General features: G+C 38.1%; 1 protein-coding gene across 1 annotated transcript in view; it reads right to left on the bottom strand.

Annotated features, from left to right (window-relative positions):
* The window catches only part of mapkapk2a (MAPK activated protein kinase 2a), a 32,629-nt gene extending 13,125 nt beyond the window's left edge, over window positions 1-19,504 (bottom strand). Inside the window, exons 1-2 of the mRNA XM_015013477.2 lie at window positions 18,722-19,504; window positions 1,408-1,547 (exon numbers count right to left, since the gene is read on the bottom strand). Coding sequence (XP_014868963.1) covers window positions 1,408-1,547; window positions 18,722-18,934 — 353 coding nt within the window. The 5' untranslated portion in view covers window positions 18,935-19,504. The remainder of the gene's footprint in view (window positions 1-1,407; window positions 1,548-18,721) is intronic.
* Window positions 19,505-19,890: the final 386 nt, after the last annotated feature.

Raw genomic sequence — 19,890 nt, 5'->3', positions numbered from 1 at the left:
ATTTGAAATAATACTGTAAAAAGTGCCAAAAACCTGACATCTCTGAGGAAGAAACAGAAACAAATTGCTTCCACTTCCACTCTTACGCTAGCGAATGAAGCATGACATGAACTTGACCCTTGGTTCCAATGAAGGAGGGAATGTTGGGCAAGTCGGAAGAGCTACGGATGTGATTTATTTTGCCCAGAATAGATTTTCCTGTATTTTGTTAGGACAGTTTAAGTCCATTTTCCATTGTCAAGCTCAGCTCTAGCTGGTGAATGTCTGGTTCGGTTCTACTGAAGCTTTAGCGTCTCTGTTGCCAGCGTGTTCCTCACCGTTTTGCTGCTGTGATTATGAGCAGGAACGTGGGCGAGCCATGAGAGCTCAGGAGCTGTGGTTGGTGCTCCGATGAGGTTGTTGGCAGCAACATTCAGCAACTGAAAACCTTGAGGTTGTGGTTTGCATGGACTCAAATAAACCCAGATATTTCATTTTATCTTATAGAAATTCATATCTGGCCCAAACATAATGAAAACAATTCAGGTTAGCTGATTGTTTTTGCTAAATGTACAAATTTATCTACGTTGCAGCACTTTATTTTCACGTTTACGGACGTGAGCAAGCTTTAGATTCCGGTGATGAAGTCAAACGATGCAGTGCAAGATCCATGCACGAACATTATTGAAAACGAAAACCCAAACAAAGAATAAAACGCAAGTCACGTCAAACTAAGTTCCGGTGTTTCAAGTCAGTCAGTGCAAAACTTGATCTGACAGAACGTTAACCAGAGCTGCACAGTTGCTCGTCTTTTCGTCGCATTCTCGTTTTTCTGAGTCACGTGTTGCTTGCAGGGATGTGAAATCACAGTTATTTCGCTCCAGAAGTTGATGCATGTGCTTCTGATTTTGCTTCTGATTACGCCCTACCACACTATCAGCTTTCTGATAGCAGACGACATATCCGCCAGTCCACACTGTGGTGGCTGAGACGTTGTTGTTTGGATCTTGAAAGGTCCGGCCTTCGCCTGCAGTGGCGTACATCTCTTGCCGATCAGCAAATGCAGTCTGCTGTCAATAAAATTAGCTTACGAATGATACATGGCAAGGCGCGGCCTGTTCTACCCCCAGAGTGGCAGAGGTAGCAGAGAAGAGCCATGCAGAATCTGCAACTGGAGTTGAGTCTGGACAGGGCTGAGTGGGGAGGAACCAGTTAAAGCTGCTCTCATGGAGAAGAAGCTTTAGACACTCTGAACGATAAATAATGTAGACATAATATGAAGATGTTTGAATTTTCAGCTCAAACAGGAACAGAAATCTTAGAATATTGCCATTTTGATGAGTGAATAAATTGAATCACAAAGTGTTTCACCATCTATAAAGGAGAACCTCTGTTGAATGAGGGTCTGTGTAGAAACTGTGCACTCACCACTCCATGACAATAAGGAGACACTTCTTGCCCTGATAGAGGTTCTCATAAACATCAATGATGCGCACAATATTGGCGCATGGGGAAGCCCTCCAGTGCAGCTCCACTTCCCTACGTGCCTTGGGACAGTCCTGCAGCATCTGAGCACAAACACAAAAAGAGTGAGTGTGACGAACAACACGTGTACCATATGCAAGTATTTATTTATTGAACATGGAACAACCTGGATTACAAGAGTAGAGACAGAGTAACAAAAAGATAAAACTCAAAGTAGTGAACTTATTTTCTGTTTTTCCTCTTCCATTTAGGCATTTAAAAAAAATGGCCATCTTATGACAATGTTGCACATAGCATGAAGCAGCAGCAACCTGGAGGTGTTATGCTGCCACCAGATGGCGAAACGTTAAATATACAGGAGTATTTTTTTATTTAGACTTGTGAGCAGGTGGCGCCCTCTGTCTGCAACACTTTGTCAGCACATCGTCTATGACCATTTCTGTCAGACCTTGTAAAAACGTCTACATGAAAATAGCAGTCAGTAATTAATTTAATGTTTGTGACCAACAGAACACTAAAATTCAACAGCACTGTCTGATGCAATAACATGAATAATTTAAATAGGCAAAATGTTTTGAGTTTTTTTATATGAACTGGAAGAACACGTATGCTGAAGAGTAAACAGTGGATAGTCATCAGCTCAAACAACCAACAGCAGAAAGAGAAAGTTGTGTCTCGCATAGCAGTAAAACACCTGATCAAATAAGGATGTGACCTAGGAACACCTGCAAAACACACACACACACACACACACCCCCACACACACACACACACGTGTATTCATCTAGTCTGGTAAATTTATGCATAAACTAATCAGTTCATTAAAAGTAAGTGAAGATGACATGACTTTTTTTTTTTTAAACCAAAAATTATTTCCTTATAGTTCAGATAGTGATTATAATATAAGCTGTGTAACTGAAAAAAAGACTAATAATAAATGAGTGTCTGCACATATTTCAATTAGAGAGACATCATGCTGTCCTGCAATTAACACTTATTTATTCTCATGTGTAAAAAATATATATATATATATATATATATATATATATATATATATATATATATATATATATATATATATATATATATATATATATATATATATATATATATATATAAAAAAAAAGAACGGAGCCTGGACAATGAGCCACAGTCCATCTACTTTGCTATGTTACATTCCAACCCAGCCCACTGTCGTAATACAATAGAGTGAGCTTCATTCCTCTGAGCAAAAAGTATCTCTGGTGCTTCACAACACACACCGTCAGTGGACTTGTGTGCTGCTAAGCAAGCAGTTTACAGAGGAAAGCAGCTGTGGCTGTCCAAAATGGTAGAACAATAAAAGAAACAACTTAAGTTAAGCTTTAATAGTTTGCAGGTTTTAGCATTTGAAGTACAAAAATATTAGCATCTAGGAAGGAATAAGGGTAATTTACAGGCATTATTGTACTAATTGAGAAAATAATCTCAACTAAATGTAGGTCAATATAATACACCGAAAAATGTTGTAAAACAGAAACTTCACACACAAAGTGCTAAATATCCACATTTACAGAATAGCACAGAGATTAGAAGCAAGCTTTAACGATTATGGGAATATTTCTTAACCCTGAAATAAATTACTTTCAAAACAGTGGTAATGGTGCTGTTAAGTCTGAGTTACACCCTTTAATTTCTCTTTAGAATTAATTATTTTTCAAATTTAATTCAACATCAATCAGATGCAGGCTGTAGGCACAAGCAGACAGCAGTCAAAATAAAGCAGCCGCATCTGAATTACCAAAAAAGTGTAGCTGTATTTTAGACTTCATAACTGTGCCAGGGAGGCTTTTGGCATGCATTTCTATCCTTGCTACATGCTGAATACATTATTAGTCATTTTCCAAGAGCCACAAGTTTCCCAGCAGCTTAGTTAGTTTTTAACAAATGAATTCAGTTTTCAGAATAATCTGAAACATTCGGAGACTACCGGCATTGTAGTCCGTCTGTATTCAGAACGACAGACAAAAGAAAAGCAAAGTTTTATCCAAATTCAGACAGAATGAACATTGTTAAAAGTGTAAAGCATGAAGTAAAAGAAAAAAAAAACTTAATGTAATCCACCCCACTGGGGGTATACCTTCAGTCTGTTGACTTGAGCATGTAAAAAACCCATGAAAGAGTGAAAACATTCTCCTTTACAGAAATTTTTCTTGAGGTGGTCTAAGGTTCAGTACCTAAAACTTAAAATCTAGAAGCCATTCTGTGTTTGCTTTTTATTTAACATAACTATTTAATTGCAACTCAACCAATGATTTAGACAAAATTGTGAAATATTTACTTTTATTACCAACCTGTTAAAAAAATTGATTGTTGGAACAATTTGCCAAGAAAAACCAACATCCCTGCTCCAACAAGCCTGAGTCAAAAAAAAAAGCTGAATTACTTTCCCATTAACTATTAATTTGATTCAGGTGTGCTGGAGCAGGGATTTATCCAAAGTAAGCAGGACAGCAGGACTGGTGGAGTGGAGCTGAAGACCCCTGAATTATTCAACTCAGTTTAATTCATTTAGCTGGTGAGCCAATTAAAACAAATGAGTCTTAGAAGAGCCAAAGATCCCTAAAATCTCTTTAACCTCTGGTTAGCAAAAAGTTTCTGGTGGCAACTAAATTAAAGAATTAAACGTCCCTCTAATCTATACGGTAGGGCAAAAGAAATGGATTTATTCTTCAGACAGAAGAGACTAGAGCCTGCCAGAATAATACATAGCAACAGTTACCAGGAAGATGCAGTATGGAGGGTTTGGGTACACCTATGTTTTATATCAACACCACACATGCAGCCCAGTTTGACGAACCTTAAGGGCAGAACAAACTACAGCCTGGCTTGCATCTTTCTAAACAGAGTAACTAGGAAAACACAAAAATACATAATCCACTTGGACATAAATATAGCAAAATGCAGTCAAAAAAAAAAACACAGCACTGTACATCTATTCCTATATCAATTCTTTTGTCTTTATAGTTCCGAATTAATTTCTGAATATATTGGGTTTGTACATACTCTTTTTGCTTTGTATTATAAAAAAAAAATCATCATACCATTTTCCTATCATAGCAGCTTCATAAAAACAAACAAAAAAACAATATAAGGACTGCATTAGCAAATATTCAAACTTCAAACTGCATTAGCAACTATTCAAACTTCCTTTGGTCTACAACCATATTTACGACAACATTGTGGATCACTTAACACCCAAATCAAAAACAGTACAAGTGCTGGTATGACAAAACATCACGATAAAAACAATTGAACCACAGGCAGATACGTTGCTTAGGGAAAAAAAAAATAGTTACGCACAGTGAGATATTTTGGACACTTTGCATATTTTAAGCTGAAATGTGAGATTTCAGCTTAAAACAGAGAGAAGTGAGACGACCATGTTTTGACCAGAACTGCACCATATTTCTCTATTAAAGAAAAAAAATATCTTAAATTGTTTTCCCATCACAACATAAAAGTGAAAGTAATATCCCATCACAACATAAAAAAAAACTTAAATGTCAACAAAATCTAACAAAAACACTCCTTCTGTCCGTAGGCCACCTGCAATGCATATTAAAAGCAGACTCCTGTGACCTCACTGCTGGTGTTTGTGCAGCGTGCCCCCCCACCGCCCTCCAATCATCTGTTGTTTGCCCTTTTAAGCTAAACAGTGAAGCTTATTAAGAAGGCGGGAAAAGATGGCGGCAGATGGGCACACAATACACTTCCACAAGCCCCAACAAAAGTTCCCAAGGGCGGGCCAAAAACAGCAGGAGGCGAGAGGCAGTTCAGCGTAAGAAGACCACTTCCTCCACTTGCTGCGTTGAATCACAAAACGGCTAGTTAAGAATCACACTGTGGATGAAGGTGCAGTGAAAACATGCAGGGAACTAAGAATATGCAGAGGTGACGGGTTAAGCTCAGCTCAATCAGAAAAGCTTCTTATGCCGACAAAAAGAGGCTAAACAACGAGCTGCCAGAGGACGATGTAGTTTGTGCTTTTGGCTTGTTCAGTGTAGACTCATTAAAGTCAGAAATGTGTTTGTGTCGTTGGGGTATTAAAGGCATTTGTTAGGCATTTTTTAACTGTAAACAGCAGAAACCAGGTGTTCACACATGCTAAAAAACAAACATGACCTTTTTTTTTTCTCACTGACAATAAATCAAACCGTTTCCTGTTCTATAATTTGTTGTTTTTGTTTACTTTGTTCAAATTCATAAATTCACAAGCATTTACTTTTATGCTGTATGACCAGGACCAAATGTTTTGAGTCTCCTTCCAGAAGTTTCTCACAAGAGTTTGCTGGACGTTTGTCCCATTCCTCAATATGGAACTGATGCAACCGAGTCAGGTTTGGGACATGCTCTCAAACACGGTTTTAGTTCTGCACACAAATTTTCCATAGTGGCAAAATCAGGGCCGTTTTGCATCTATTCGATTGCAATCACTGTGTCTGGAAATACCAATTTGTACCCAAGCTTTAACTGCAAAAAGAAACCAAACAGGCAAAGTCGGTTAGCTTAGTCTTAAAAGACGGTGAGAAAAATAGTTTTTTTTTTTACAATTTTTACAATGTATATATTAACATGTGGTTTTAACTGTAAAACTTAAAAAATAAAATAAATAACCTCATGAAGATTGACTGCTTAAACATGAACAGCGTTATCTGTCATTTCTAGTTATCCTTATCACGTACAGCCTTGCATTTTATCTTCAAAACCTCAACAACGCCCACTTTCTTTTCCATTAGGAGCTTTCGTTCTGTATCAGGAAGTGAGATGACAGGAAGTGTTGCAGCCTTGGTTGTTAAACAACTGGCAGTTGCTCCCTTAGCCAGTGTCCTAACGGAGGAGGAAGTGAGAGTCTACTACATCTCCATGATACGGATGTGTTGATTTAGAGCCAACGCTGTAACACTTTCTGTCGTCTCACTTCCTGATGCAGAACGAAAGCTCCTAATGGGAAAGAGAGTGGGCGTTATTGAGTCTTTGAAGATCAAATGCAAGGGTGTGCAGGATAAGGATAACTAGAAACAATAGATAATGCTATTGATTGAAGTAAAACAGAGAATAAAAGGGTACCAGATGTAATTCTGACCCAAACAATCTCCACCCCACGATCTGGTGGGACCTCACTAACTCGGCCCTTTGGTAACCTCATGATTCACGGCGTGGACCGCGTTTTGTCACCAATATCTGTGAACTATATCAGTGAACCACACATGGGTCACTTGTACAAATTAAAAGCATGTGTGCTAAATGTTGAACTGCTGACCTGACTCAGATTGGAGACATAGTGCTCATACTGAGCACAGACAACAAAGGGAAAATAAAAAAAGCCTTTCACCTCCCTTTGATCATTCATTATTTCCTACTTAGACGACACTAAAATGATTGCATAACAGGCGTCACATAAATCTGTCGTCCTCACAGAGTTACTATCTGCTTAATCACAGCAGTCATTTCAGGTATCTCAATAATTTGAGGCATTCCTTGTGAGATAAAGAACAGCACCAAGCAGGTCAATCTATTTCCATTGTACACTTTCCAATAAATTATTCTATTTGTTGAGTTTTGTGGAAATGTTTAAAACAGAAGCAACATACTTTTTTCTTGCAATAAAATTTAAGTGGAAACTAAAAAAAGCCTCCCTTGGGTATTTAAATAATAATAATAATGAGGATGTTCTGCTAAAACTACTGAAAAGTGGTGGCAGCTATACTTAATGCATGCCATATAATGATTAAAATTTGATAAAGTTAGATTAGACACTTATCAAGTTAAGATCTCACTATTTTCGCCCTTTCTAGTGTTTACGACCGAACAACTTCAGTTTAATTTTGAGGTGAGCGTTAGACTTCCTGAAAAAACAAGCTTCAAGGTAGTTTCACTATTGGTCGTTTTGGCTACCATTCATAACCGAGCAGCAAGACTGGTTATTGGTTCAATGGCCTTTGCAAAGAAGGGGGAAAATGCTTCCTTTTACCGTTAACACCATTCAGCACAATTTAACCACACTGCTTCCTTATCAGGAACTAATCCCAAGTAGCAAATAACATGCAGAGAAAGGCTTTCTAAAGAATACAAGCATAAAGTTTTGCTTTAGAAGTTGTGTTCATTATATAAGAGTTGTTATATTTTTGAACAAGTCCAAGTTTTGGTCTTTTTTTTTTCTTCTTTACAGTACGACAGTTGCATCAGCTTGGAAATTACTCGGCCACACAACTTGCTAGCAAGTTTCTTTTCCATCTATCAAACCACATCCTTACAATTGCACGTCCGCCCACATAGAAAGTGGTGGTCTGCACAAGTGTGTGAGTGGCTCCTCCAGAAGTCACACATATGATAAACACAGATTCTAATACAAGCATGGCCTCAGTTTGGACTAATAAGAGTTACTAATTGTCTACAATCAAAATATTCACAATTCCTATTAGTAAGATTTATGTAGGTCTGAAAGAGTCACTGGTATTCTTCTTGTGCATCATGTCGTTTTTGCAAATCTGAACAAAAGACTGCCAAAGAATACAGTAGCAATTCCTTGCTACTGTGACAATTCCTGATGTGTCACTTTCCTGACACACCAGGAAAGTGACACATAAATATGTAAAACAGAAAAAGAAATGTATTCCTTTTCAACTCCCACCGTTAGTTTTCAAGGATGGGAGTTGAAAAGTAAAGGTTAGTTACAAAAGGCAGAGCGGCCTCAAGCATCAGCTTCACATTTCAAATAAAATGAAGATTAAACACTTAAGACAGGTAAAATACAATTAGGAAAAAATGAATCATCCTGAATTCCAAATTTCAGTATCAAAAAGAAAACTACATCTGCTGACCTGGTTTAACTTAAAAAACGAAGTGGTGTTTATCAGATTTTACAAATCCTTCAATCTAACCTCAAGATGGAAAAGTCTGAAAACCTAATACCGAAAATAAAAACCATACTCGAATGCAAATCACACAAACCCTAAAGTTTAAAGGCAGTGTTGTTCTTACCGTCAGTGAACATCAAATACATCTTGTTTCTAACAGAAAACGATTTAAAGGGAATTGTGTCAATAATGAATAGCACAAAAAAAGTGTTAATGATGATAACTTGAAGAACCATTAAGGAAAAATACATTGTTCTCCCAACCTATGAATGTCTTATGACCAAAAGACGGGGATTTCCCTCTTTAGGGACAGAAAAAATAGAAATGTCAGATTATTAAAGATAAATGGAGTTACGATTTTACACATGTATGAAAAAACAGAGGTGAAAAACTGTTCGGAGGGCTGACGTAGCACCTCTACATCTGGAGATTTTTCCTCTTTTTGTGAGTGATATATTGCCACAGTTACTTCACTGTAATCATGTTAATGTTTAATCAGACAACAGTGTGAATTCAGATGGATTTATTATCCATGGGCGTTGTTATGGCTGCCAAGTCCTCATAAAACAAGGTCTAGGTAAAATCAGTTCTACCATGTTTCAAAAGGCTTAGTGGTTTAGTGGTCATAAATTTAAACGGCCTAATATATTCAGTTCCTCTTTTTTACACCAGCTTACGATGTTTACCTGCAGTGACCCTTGAAAGCATACGCAGCCATGTTCAAATGCCAGTTTTGTTGTGATGTAAAAAACATCGGAAGAGATGTATCATTTTAACTTTTCCACATGTGGTATTTATGCTGTACTACCTGATGTAAAAAAAACAACAAAAAAACAAGCCTATCTAAAGCACAAACATAAAAGCTACAAAAACCTGGATGACTAAATTTGAACAGACTTAAACTTAACTTTGACTCAGATTCAGCATTTAATCTTGTTTAGTTCAACTGTATCGAATTGAGTTAAAATGGAATAATATTCACATGACCTAAGATTTACCTGATATTTGCCAGCTGGCATTTTGTTACATTGGATCAGTGGGATTACAAGACAAAGTCAAAAGAAGGGCCAACCAGTCACCTCTAATGGGAGAAATAACACTAGAAATGAATTTAAAAAAAATAAAATAATCGATGAGCCAGAAACTGGCGATGAAGGCCTCAAATAGCTCCACAGCAACATTGGAGGAGTTGCAAAACTTTCCAACAAGTGTTATTTTTCTTCATGTGACAACAGGCTTCTGGATTCTCCATGTGTCCACAATAAGAAAAAGTTGCAATGCAGGATTCTTCTCTTCCAGAGGAAAAACACCCAGACCTGGTTAAAATCTCTCAAAACCTTGTAGCTTTTATGATCTCATAAAAGCAAAGTTGAACTTTTGAACCATTATTTGGCAAATAATGTTCATTATTTGCCAAATGAACATTGCTGCGCATTACTGACACCATATAGACACTGAAACATGGAGGTGGCTGAATCAAGTCTGGAGTTATTTATTTAAAGATTGTCAAGGTGGGAAAAGTCACTAATATTTCCAAATACCTATAGGGTTTAACACCAAAACATCAAAAGTCTGCAAACAAGCTGAAGATGAAAATAGAGTTGCTTTTTCAGCATTACAATAAGTCCAAGTTGTTTTCCAAAATGACAGAAGATGGAACTCAAAGGTTTAAAATTGCCTATTTAGAAATAAAAACCAAATCTGTGGGATCACCAGAAGATGGCTTTGGACAAGAAATGTTCCCACAATCCCAATCTGATTGATCTGTTGAACCATTTAAAGGTGAAGTGGGAAAATATTAACAAGTTGTGTGATCCCAATACACTCTCACCACAAAAGGTTGGATGCTAAATTTGAGTCAAAAGAAAGAGTCAAAAAGTTTAAAGGTTGACTCACCAATGCAACTCGATTTTTGACTCTTTTTAACACCTTTAAAGATTTTTGTGTTTCAGCTAAATTGTACAGGATAAATGTGAGAAGGCTGCACTTGGCTCATTTTGCCTCACAAAAGCCAGACCTTTTAAAAGGTGCGTGTACACTTTGGTAGAAAACCATAAGGAGCGATTTTCACAACTTTTAAACGTGTTGGATACAAGTTGTAACAATTGTAGCCACTCTGCATGGTTGTTTGTCTTTGTGTTGTCCTCTAACAGACTAGGGAACCGCGAACCGCGTATCTAACTACAAGAGACGGGCACCAGCCCCTCTCTCAATCCTACGTGAACCAGCAGGTACAGACGCTAGATCGATGGTTGTTTTCCTAGCTGTTTATTTCAGGCAGCCCAGTCACACACCATCCCCCTCCTGCTGCCCACCCATGTATTTACATTTTACCCCTGAAGAGTCGTCACACCGCATAGCTTCTCAGCTCAATCTAACACCATGTTCTTTCCAAATACTTCTAGATCCCTTCTCCGTAGCTTTGATAAACAGATAAGGCCCAAACAGTACGACAGAGTCCCGCTGCATGGCATGTTAAACCAGCCCAGGTTATACAAACACCGACAGTAAATGCGTCAGCTGCACTCGTAGGTTTTCATTATGCATCACATCAAGGATCCATAGAGCCAGGGCTTTAATGTGGAACAATCCTGTTGCCTTTTATTTGGGTTTTTATGGTCTAATGTAAACAGACTAAGTACTAAAAATAATTAAACTTAAGTTTTAAATGATAAAGTTGAATATTTTCACCGTTTTTGGTGGTTATTTAAAAGAAAAATCTGGAACAAAATGTATGGAGTAATAATGAAAAAGTCACATTTCCTTGTAATAAAACCATGACCAGCAAGTGAAACAGGAACATTAGTATGGATAATATATTGAACTTTTAATGACTTTTTGTATTAAGTAGCAAAGAAAAAAATCCCACTTTTAAATTTAGGATACCACAGTAAAATGTAATGTTAGGTAGATACATCGATATCGACTCTTGATAATCTGAAGCTTTGATGCTTCTGTCCCAGAAAATCTGAATCGAAAATTGTTAAATCTGTTTTGATATTTTAGAGGAGCTGAAATGATGACTTTAAATTTCGACTGAAGAAAATTAATATACAAAATGGATTTGAAATCTTCAATGGTTAATTATTATTTATCACAATAAAATGCAGCATTCTTCATTCCTGGTGTTCCCTTAAGTCCAAATTTAAGGTGTAGCCAAATAAAAACACTTAGAATTTGAACACAATACATGTTGAATTTTTTACAAAAAGGGTTCAATTTTACGACGTATATACTTTAGAAAGTAATTACTTTCACCTTTATGCTAACATCAGGGCTAGACATATACAAGACAGCGACATTTGTTTTACTGGTACTTTTTAATTTAGTCAAATTAAGTCCATCATCCACATAAAAAAACTGGTTTTCAGTTGGTTTAGGATTTTTGTTGTTTGTTTTTCACTTTACAACAACATTTTGCAGAGCTTCAGACATCTAAAAACATTTCCGTAACAAGGACGCATTACGGGCAGACCAATCAACACAGGAAGCATGTATAAGGTCAATCAAAAAGTTATTGATTTTTAGAGAGGCCATATTAGGTGTGATACAGTAGAAGGCCATAAATTATTAAGTTTAAAGGAAACGTCAGTCTGCCAAGCATTTGCCGGGAATAAGGTATAGACACAAGTGACTAAATAAGAAGTTTCCGTCATAGTGTGTGAGGTTTACTAAACCTAAGAGAATATCCATATAACCAGATTTTTTCCAGATAAAAAGACTGCATTATTCTGCAAAACCAGAACAATATGTGGTCCAAGAAATGCACATGCTGTATCAATACAACTTTACAGGTACTTGATCCTGGACTCTCATTGAACACAATGGATTAGACCGGACTGGGTTAGCACAACCAAAGCAACATTTTGCAAAGTATTTCACAGCATGACACGCTGCTGTTGAGACATTTTTTTGTCACCTTTGAGTTTTCATACATTAGCACAACCACAAACAGAAACTAAAAATATTCGAGAGACAAGTCTGATGTCTCTGAACACTTACACATACATGACCCTTCTGGTGTGTGTTACTTATGAGAATTTATGAGAGCCGATAAAAACGCAGCAGCATTCCTGATGTGCTCTTGCCTTACACGTTTCATCCCTTCTTGCAGTTTTTGGGTAATGCAGAGTTTAGAAATGAAAGAACTGGGTCAATGCTGTTTTATTTTTCCTACGCTGTCTGGACACCATGATAGGGAATAACACCCACTTCACTGTCTGAATATTTATAATATTCTGCAAAGCCCCCCACTTCCCTGAGGAGCTCTTGGGTTGCATCAGAAACAACAAATTATTAAAGAAATATTTAAATTTTTACATTCTGTTTAATGTGAACATTGTTAAATGTTCGTATCTTTATGACCTTATTTGGTAACTGTCCAAACACGTCACAGCTGGATTGTATAGGTCACTGGAAACTCGCTTTATGAGCCAAGTTTCAAAATATACCCGTGCGTCTAGGAATAAAAACCAGAGCTTCACAAAGAGCCATTCTTTCTATTAACTGCATTATCAACCAAATTTTCCATCTCTGGGACAGATACAATCTCATAAAAACAGGTATCTGTTTCTTGTTTGGTTGGTTTTTTTTTTTTGTTTTTCCAGGGAGCAGAACCAGTGTCATCAGGCAGAGATGTGATATATGCAACATCTGTGAAATGACTCGTAACCGTGCCCACAACACTATGAAGCAGCTAATAATAATAATAAACTGTATTTAAAAAAGGGACAACACAACTAAAACATAAATATTAGTATTTGATGCACTGTACCAGATTCAGTTTTTTTTTAACATGACAGACAATAAGATTCCTTAATTCAAAATGTCTAAAGTAGCAGATGATTTTTCCCCTTTTGCAAACTTTTTCTAAACATTACAGCCTATTACTGTCAGACCATCATGGGAAAGCACATTCATGTATAAAGGGACTGTGAAATGGAGATTAAGGCAGCCTTCATTCAAATAGTTTGGTGTTTGGAAGAAAAGCTCAGTTTTTAATTTAGTTTTTAATTTCTGCTTCTTCCTGTGTCTTCTATGCCAACTTTCAACTTGCACTGCGATGGCATTTATTTTATGTTATTTTTTTTTATAAAATGCACAGCTGAGATTTTGAAGTAAAATAATGAGCTCATACAGATAATAAACCCAGAGTTTTATGATTTTTAACATGCATTGAAATTATAAATCACAACCTGCCATGTTTTATTTTGTTTTTCCTCATTTAGCAAGTAGGTTATTAGTAACCCAACTAATCTACTCTTGGGAATCTACTCGAGATGTGCCGATCGATCGGCCACCAATCATAATCGGCCGATTTCTTTGAAAAAGTGTATGATCGGTGATCACTGTCTCTTGCTGCCAATCACCAAAACCGATCACATTTATCTCACTTCGCAGCTTATCTCCCTTTCCCTTCACGCTGTGCAGCAACAAACCTTGTGTGGAACTTTAACGCTCTGAGTGAATGGGGAAGTTTGCGTGTTGCGGCGGGAAATTACCTTGGGGGTAAAGCACCTCAAAATGCATCAACACAACAAATATAACATGCATTAAAAAAAAAAAAAACACTTGACGGAGTTTGGCTACATCGAGGCTCAATGTAGGAGAACATCCGGAGGGGATAGACAGCAGGTAAAGCAGCCCACTACTACCAACACTCACCAGGATTAGCATCACGGTCAGAAAGCTAAACAAATAACCCGCAAAATAATTCAGGTCTTCGAGCTGGCGGGCAAAGACGCTGGTTCTGCTCTCGCTACTGGTTGTAATATTTCACAGACGTAGCGCCGCTCAACCTCCACCCGCAGTGAACTCTCACACCGAATGTCAACTTAAAGCTGCAGAATGTAACTTAAAAAAAAAAAGATTTTAGATATATAATAAAATATGTCTATTATGTCTAAATTAGGTCAATTTATTGCCAGATAATTTTTCCATTTTGCCAGATGACATGGTATCATGGATCGCCTCATGGATGATCGGTATCGGAATCGGCAGCAAAAAACCTGATCGGAGCATCCCTAGAATTTACTTTTCAAATCCCATAAACAGCAGATTACACAAAACTTAGTACTTATAATTGGCAACTAAAAATATTATGTTGAAATAATTTTGAGGAAAACGCTACTCTGGTGCTACTGTCTCTGCCGATCTTGTAGAGATCGGCAGAGAGACCTACATAAATCTTAATAGGAACTTCTCTTGTTTAACACACAAGAGAAGTTATGACCAGGGTTTCCCCAGAGTGTGACTAATTTGGAGATTTTAATACATAAACAAAAGTCACACAGTGCTCCTCAGTGCAGCCCAGAAAAAGTTCATTCATCCTTATAGATCTTTGCTAAATGTGGACATGCATCAGTCTAGTGTGCGTTTATCTGTAAAGATGTCTGCCCCTCATTAATCATTGACCAGGCAGAAAGTGATCTTCAGGCGTTGTACCTAATGCAGCGCGTCACATTGCATGGGTTTTATTCTTATCACCATTTAACTCAAATATGTGCAGCTCAGTAAGCAAGTGTCAACATTTCAAGGCGAGCTGAGGAAGAACCTGTTCTGAATCGATTCCTCAACAGCGCTGGAATGGTAATTATGTTCAAGCGTAAACATGACACAATAAAACGTCAATCCTATGACGTTTAGCTCACAGATACCTACTCTATCACCAGGTTAGTAATCAGAGCTAGTCATGGCACGTTTCCATCACATTTCAGCAGGATGCAGTTGCTGACGCTTGTCGATGATGTGATTTTAAAAAAAAATGCATTTAGACCTGTACCGTAGAAATGAGTCAGTAAATAAGCTAGTGGAACTCCAATTCTTTTCCAAATTATTGAAAATACTATAAACAAACATCACTAACACCAACACTTCAGTTACCCGTTGCCAAGCGTTTCAGAGCCAGGGAGGTGATTAGAAGTAAAGTCAGGGGAAGTACAGAGATGTGAGAAGATATGTGAAACTGCGTTTTAATCATCACCAGTTCAGTTGGCACAGCAAGGCTACTTTGTGTCATCCTTTTCAGTTTTAAGTTGCTGTGATGGAACACCATTAATTTGTATTAGAAGGGATTCATTTAGGTATCTTAGCTGGTATCTGGTTGTGTATTTGCAGAGGTCACTGAATAATACTTTGACAACTGTGTCAAAAAACAGGCTGAAAATGTTCACTCCCGCTTGCTTAAAAATATTTGCAAAACTCTGTTTTACAGTGACTGGAAGCAGCTCCAACAATGTGAGATATATATATATATATATATATATATATATATATATATATATATATATATATATATAATGTTCTAACATCTTCTTTCTTACATTTAGGGTCTCTGTAAGTCTTCAGATTCACTCCAGGACACTGATTATTTAATAAAATAAATATATTTTACTTATTTAGTACTGAGCAACTTAAATACAAATGTTATTTAAATGTATACGTTTGTTTTCCAGCTATTAGATGTTCTTTTGCATCTGGGTTTCCTTACTTCAGCACCTTCCTATAGTAGAAAGCAGTGTTGTGGTACTCGAGATCGGTCTTGGTCTCGAGTCCGGTCTTAAGACCGTTTTCTGATGGTCTCGGTCTCGTCTCGGACTCGACCGCATTTGGTCTCGGTCTTGTCTCGGTCTCGGGCGCTGGTGACTCGGCATTTTATTTCAAGACCAGTCGAGACCGCAACTGTGAAAATATCACTAAACGTGCAGCATACTATCCAGTTTATTTGTTAACATCTTTGTTTTCAGCTGATGCAAAACGCACTGATTAAAATCCAAGCAACTACGCGTTTCTCCCCCTCCCCCTCCCCTCCCCACCTTTCACTCGCGCGCGGCGCTACTCCCTCCTCCCCCTCCCCTCCCCACCTTTCACTCGCACGCGGCGCTCCAGGACATGCGCAGTGGTTTTCTCTCAGCGGCAGAAAATGTTTGTCTAATGGTCAGTAATATAATAGCGCTGCATAAATAGTAAGAAATCCGATGGCCACAGCTAACTCAGCAGCGCTTCGCTTTCACAGACGGTGGGGACAACGTCTAACTATTTTCGTCACTTAGAAAAGTAGCTCAAAGAAGGTAAGCTCCGTTAACGTGATGTTAGCAAAGCTAGCTGCAGAGACACATAAGCATTGTAATGAAAAAAAGTCACTCACTGTCTGAGTTATTGTGCGGAGATGTTGACTGTCTTGTCGCATATATGGGACAACGCTATGTCCAAAAGTCTGCAATATAGTGATGTGACATTCAGAAACAGTCGATTCTTCTCCATGGCTCTTTACTTATAGATAGGACTGGAGTGTCACTCACTGAGAGCCGTTGTTCTATCAGATTACCATACACTGTCAGAATAGCATACATGCAGTGAGTACCATGCCTGCGCATGCGCATTAAGAAGTCCGACCGTCAGAGGAGTTGTCAGTTCACCACATGCAACAAGTTATGACGAAAATAAGTCATTAAATTGTTTTCAATGATAACTATATAGATATACATGTGTTGTCATGGTTTCAAAGTGTATTTAAAGCAGGTCTGGCTGCAGCTGAAGTAAGCTACAACACACGCCTGTGTAAAACTCACTTAACCGCTAAATCAGGACGCCATACAACTGTTAATAACAAAGTGTATGACGATCTACGTCATGATTCTATGTTGCTAGCATACATGCAGTGAGTACCATGCCAATGCATGCGCCTTAAGAAGTTTGACCGTCAGTGGAGTTGTCAGTTGCTGACAACTGTCAGCACAAGTTATGACGAAAATAAGTCATTAAATTGTTTATAATATGACATAATATGATAACTAGATAGATATACATGCGTTGTCATGGTTTCAAAGTGTATTTAAAGCAGGTCTGGCTGCAGCTGGATGCCATACAACTGTTAACTGTTAATAATGATCTACGTCATGATTCTATGTTGCTGATTAAATAAAATCATATGGTAATGACAGCGTATGCATGTCTGAGCTAAACGTACGACTATCTGACAACGTATGCTGATCTGACAGAACACCGTGAGTTTGTGCTAAGCATATGACGATCTGACCTGACAGAACACCCGTTCTTTGTTCTTGTAATGCTCTGTGTGCACTGCATCATTATTTTATTTAATTATGTACGTTGATATTTAAATTAACAAATAACTAAAACACAAGAAAGAAAGGGCATGCACTCTTTGATTGTTTTTGTTCAAAGTGGCAGCTGTAATGTCTGCCATGGTGTCAGACTACCTGGCTTCATGTACTGGGATAGAGAGTGAAAACAGTCACGATGAGCACCTTCTGTTTGGTTACTTCTTGCTTGTTGCTCCTTGGTCAGTGTTGGTAGTTGAGCGTTATTTACCGTCAGGGCATTGCCTCAATTGCTATGTTTAATGGTGCAGACAGTGGTGGTTTCTTACATGAGCAATATGGGCAAATGCCCAGGGTGTTATGTTTTTAGGGATGGCACGAGACCATCACACATTTTAGCACAGAAATGGAATATTTAATATTGGTAAAATGTATTAAGTATTTAATATCTAGGTGTTTTTTATGGGAATATGGATCTTTCAGATTATTTTGAGAAGCAATTTCGATCATATTTTACATTTTATTGTATCATGTAGCGTGGACCGCTGGTCTTGGTCTTGACTCGGTCTCGACTTTCATCGGTCTTGGTCTTGACTTGGTCTCGGACCCTAAAAGTCTTGGTCTTGTCTCGGTCTCGATACACTCTGGTCTTGGTCTTGTCTTGGTCTCGGGTTAGGTGGTCTTGAACACAACACTGGTAGAAAGTAAACTTTAGATCACTTTATGTTACTGATGAAAGGTTTGGCCAACTATTGAAAACTACCCTGTGAAATTTAACCATGGTAATGGTTGGTAACAAGAGTGCTTTGGTTTTAATTCAATTTTAAACCAGTAATTGTTTTGCATGTTTATGGGCAAGGCTAAATGCCTGGCGATAAATTTATTTCGACAGTAGCAATTGCTTTCCTGCATCACAGAGCTAGTAGTTTTGTCACAACACAATGACACCCAAATTTCACAACCAGAGTTTCAAATCACTGAAAACAAAATACAGCAGCCAGTGAATGAATGAAGTTATGCATTTAACTCACTGATACATCTATTGGAAGGGACTCTTGTGGAAAATTAGATATTTTGGGGTCTGGAAATTATTTTTTAAGGCCTTAGAGAAAAGCAAAAATATTATGGCTCTTATTAAATCAAGTTTGAGACGTTCAACAACACGTATATCCATATCAGTGTTGATAGGTAGAAAAATAGATCTTTGTTTTTATTAATGATTTCACATCAACTAGATCATCTATAATGTCAACTACAGTATTTAACTGGGTGACATATCGGACCACTGTGCCTCACCTTTAACGCATATTTGTCACCGGTCTTCCTCTGGAAGATTTCCACCACCTTGCCATTGATCCCCAGCCCCAGCACCTGGCCGGTGATCTTGTACTCGTCTGTTATGGCGTTCTTCTTGATCTGTAGGTGGGGTCTGGCGTGGAAGTGGCCCGTGGGGTTCTGCTGGCCCGCTGGGTTCGGAAACAGTGGTTGGTTCTGAGCGTTAGACAGCATAATGTCCACAGTCTTGTCTGACTGAGCTGGAGGGATAACTTAGCCGTCCCTTCTCGACAATTCCGCGCCGTCGTTCTCCTTTTTTGATCAGAAATTGAGTCTTCCTGACTTCGCTGGCCTCTGACAGACTAAAAACGTTGAAAAAATAAGACCCAAAGTCTAGCAGGGAATAATTCTGATGCTAGGAGTGAGTAAAGACCCTCAGTTAGCCGATAAATGCTAAATTAGACAGTTGTTAGCATGCTAGCTCGAGTCTATTCTGTGATCTATGACTGTCGGCTAACAAGTGAGCTATAGGTTAGCTTATCCATCTCCGGTGGTATCCGCCTTCCACCGGTTCCTCAAAAAAAAACGCTGGAGGAACTTCTCTAAAACATCCTCTAAGTTAGCTACAATGTTTGGTTTCCCTTTGGACAAATCTCGAAATCTAAAAAATGAAAATAAAGACGACAGAAACCAATGAAGAAAGGACAAATAAACAGAGAAAGTCCGACACCCACTGCTTCGTCAAACACACTTCACTTTTCAGTGGACAGGCAGCCAGCAGGTTTTACTCCTCACGTCATAGCTGTGTGTTTTTTTTTCGGCGCTTAAAGGAGAAGTACGACAGAGGAAACGACACAATATTTAGAGCCAGCTATCAGATATTTAAAACCAACAAAAGTAAAGCGTGTCTTTTTCTATATGTCTTGTTTATGTATCGTGGTATTCTTTGTAAATTGGTCTTTATGTCGTCGCTGTATTGTCTAAAGGAAGAGACCCTCTAACAAAGATAGTACCAACCAGGGGTGGGGGGACAAAAATAGACGCACTAATCTCTGACCATAGGCCTGCAGGTTACCTCAAGGTTAGGGCTCTTTTCTACCAATTCAGACCGCTGTTTCAAAGGAGACAGAAGTCCAGTCATTTACAGGTGCATCTCAAATTGTTGGAATAATTCTGCTAAAAAAGTGAAA

The sequence above is a fragment of the Poecilia mexicana genome, unplaced genomic scaffold (genome assembly GCF_051168715.1).
Source record: "Poecilia mexicana isolate PSO_F unplaced genomic scaffold, ASM5116871v1 scaffold_5, whole genome shotgun sequence".
Taxonomy (NCBI): Eukaryota; Metazoa; Chordata; class Actinopteri; order Cyprinodontiformes; family Poeciliidae; genus Poecilia; species Poecilia mexicana.
Note: the sequence above shows the minus strand (reverse complement) of the source record. Positions and strands in the feature narration are given on the sequence as shown.